Raw genomic sequence first — 3,223 nt, 5'->3', positions numbered from 1 at the left:
ATATATAAAAATATATAATTTAATTTATTTTTAATATATATTTTATAGTCACTTTTTAATTTGAATATGGAAGAAAAAATGGTGTTGGATTCAGATGTGGGAAATACAGGTACTTCACAGTCATGTGGTGTCAGTGAATAAAACTCAGACCATGCGAGTTCTTCCTTTCATACAAAAATTGATAATAACAAACAATTCGGAGGGTCCGTTTTCTAGCTTCCGAAATTCATATTTGCCTAACCACAAGTCGGACCATGCGATTTGTGTACTCTGAATTTTTTTAACTTTTTAAACACAAATCGGAGGGTCCGATTTGTGTACTCCCACAATTTTAAAAAATACCAAAAATTGTCATGTTAAAGTATATCACTCATTTTATTTTCATATCAAAATTTTTTACTCTTTTATAGTAACCAATTTTAGTGGAAGGATTTTATTGAGTTCATATGAAATAGATAAATGAAAGAGAAGAAGAAGGAAAGAAATGAATGGACATACCCAAATCAGAAGCTGCTAACCTGACATAGAGATCCTGACCACCGGAAGGATAGCGCCTGATATCTAAGAGGGGGCCAATCCACATGACACATCCGCTGCCCCCACCGGTGATCTCTATATTCGCATAACCACTACATGAACAGTTCCGACGGCACACTTCTCCGCATTCCATGATCCCCATGCTCCGATTCACAAACACTGACGTCGTCTCTGGCAGCTTCACATTCCCCATCTTCAAGAACCCGTCACTCTCACACTCCAATTCCGTCTTCCTCACACACCCATTCGACCCATCCCGAAGGTTCCATGCCTGCGGGTTCTTCGGTCTGAACCCCTTCACACACTGGCAAACCGGCGATGCATTTGCGTCGCACACGCCGTACGCCCCACACTCTCTGTAATAATCGCATTGGTCCTTGGGTGCGTACCAGAATTTGTTCCATGCCTGCGTGCTCTCTATCCAAGTCAGCCTCTGAAGTTCTCCGGAAGAACTCACCAACAGTCTCGAGAACAACGATTCGTTCCCGATGAAGAATGTGTAGTACACTTGGTGCTCATCAACGTGGAACGTGAATTTGATTGAATCCGTTACGGGTTGCATCTCTGGCACGCCGCTGAATCTCGCACCGTTCCATGGTCCACTTCTATATGTTATCTTGTCCTTGTTCCAGAGGAAAATCTCAGGGAGGCCATGGAAGTTCATCTTGAAAGAGTAATCTCCGGTTGAAGGGTCTTGGTCTTGGAACTTCCATGAAGTTAGGTGCTTCTCCGTGTTTGTGTCTAAGTTCCAACCCAATTTCATTCCCGATAACAGAGTATCCGTAGGGTAATCGAAGCTCTGCCATAGAAACTTTGGTGGGTCGTCGTTCTCGTTTGATTCTCTTAGAACAAGGTTCCCTGAATCTAAGAGCTTGAGAACTGGGTTTTGAGGTTGTTGTGTGGTTTGATTTGAAGACCATATGGATTTCAAGGAATGGTTAACTATGTTGATGGTTCCTGTTTCAGCTATTTGGAGAAACCCTGTGGAACTCTGAAGTGGGGTGTCTCTGTTTGCAACCCAAACCACTGTTCTAGGAAGAATGTTGTTGTACCATATGGCGAGGTACAAGGAGGTGGAATCATCATCGGTGGGGGAAAAGAAACCTAGTTGGAAGATTCCCTTTGGGGACAAGAGGGTTTGGTTTGTTCTTAGGATTTGGGATTTTGTTAAGGTATCTGAAGAAATACAAGGTTTTGGGGAAAAAATGGAGAAGCAAAAAAGGAAGAAACAGAGGAGAGTAGTGACACCTCTTCCTCTTCCTCTTCCCATGTTTGGAGAGAGGGGGCTTGGTTTGTGAAGGTGGATTCAAGTATATAAGCGGTTGGAGTCAAGTTTGTTGTTCATGTTGACTCAGAGGAACCCTTGTCTCTTATTGCTCTTGCTTTGCTTCACTCCCCTTTTTTCTCTGCTTTTTTGTTTTTTCATTTCTTCGCCTTTCTTTAAACTTTAAATTAAAAATATATGACATTTAAGATTAACATAAATATTTTTTTTTTTAGTTGTAACGTTAATATGCGAGTCAGTGAGTGTTATGAAGGTGGTGGTCTAAAATGATGGCTGAATCATCAACTTAAGAATAAAGAAAGAAATGCATGTTTTTGAATATTGCTATTTTTACAAATATAATATTTTGCTTCTGATTAGGTGATCAACATCACAATGAAATATTCTGTCAACAAAAAAAAATCAGGATGAAATATATGGCAACCCGCAACCTTTAACACGAGAGGGAAAAAATGCTACGAACAAGCCGGAAAAATATATCAATTGATTTTGGAGCTGCTTCTTTGTTTCTTTATGTATTCACTGTGGTAACATAATCAAAAATTTGATTTGATTTTTCTGATGTTTCTTAAATAATAAAGACGTTAACAGATTTAGTATTTAATGGTTAATCATAAATAATTAATTTTAATGGCTGATTTTAATATACACATAAAATAGTCAAAATAAAATTATTTTACATTTGTTCTTAATAATTAAAAATATATATATATTTTACAAATTCCTAAAACTTCTCGTAATAATCTTTTTAAATATGTTCTTGGGTAAATAACTTGGATATAAGTCGGTCTCTGAGAGTCGATGTCGAGTTGTCGCCCTCAACACCGAGCTATAAGTTTCGAAGTCCGAGCTCTTTGGTCCAGAAATATATCACGCTGTGGAGAGTATGAACAAAAAAAAAGAAGAATCTACCTGCAAAAGGTATTTCAATACTTAAGTTAGTATTGTGTATTCAAAAGTGTGTCTCTGCATCAATAAAAATGACATACCTTTAAAGATGGTGTAGAGTAAATCGGTTACATTCTTTGATAATTATTTGTATTGAAGGTCACTTATAACAAATTAGGAGTTATGATATTTGGTCGGAAGTTAGGATTTCGAACTATATCATTTGAGATGTACTATGATTTATAAGACCAATTTATAACATATGATATCGAGTTATAACTCGTAATTTGTAACAGCCATATCAAAACATAAAGTCAAATATAAATACAATATCTAATTTTATATGAGATTAATAAATTTTTATAAAACACTTATCATAAATCACAACATAAAATAGATTAAGAGATAAATTTAAATTATCAGACTCCAGACTTATGTAAAGTTATTTCTATTTGATTATACACATTTTTCCCACTTTTGTTACTATCTAATGCAATTAACTTTTTTACCCTT

The 3,223-nt window shown here is 36.4% G+C and overlaps 1 protein-coding gene across 4 annotated transcripts in view; it reads right to left on the bottom strand.

The window, feature by feature from the left end:
• Nucleotides 1-1,988, bottom strand: part of LOC107626241 (receptor-like serine/threonine-protein kinase SD1-8) — a 6,630-nt gene extending 4,642 nt beyond the window's left edge. Inside the window, exon 1 of one of the 4 annotated variants that reach the window (XM_016329076.2) lies at nucleotides 499-1,988. In XM_016329076.2, coding sequence (XP_016184562.1) covers nucleotides 499-1,807 — 1,309 coding nt within the window. In that variant the 5' untranslated portion in view covers nucleotides 1,808-1,988. The remainder of the gene's footprint in view (nucleotides 1-498) is intronic. The other 3 variants (XM_016329077.2, XM_016329078.2, XM_016329079.2) reach the window with 3 other exon arrangements.

This window comes from Arachis ipaensis, chromosome B02, assembly GCF_000816755.2.
Source record: "Arachis ipaensis cultivar K30076 chromosome B02, Araip1.1, whole genome shotgun sequence".
NCBI classification, from domain to species: domain Eukaryota; kingdom Viridiplantae; phylum Streptophyta; class Magnoliopsida; order Fabales; family Fabaceae; genus Arachis; species Arachis ipaensis.
The sequence above is the reverse complement of the archived record's forward strand: the minus strand, read 5'-3'. Positions and strand labels throughout refer to the sequence as shown.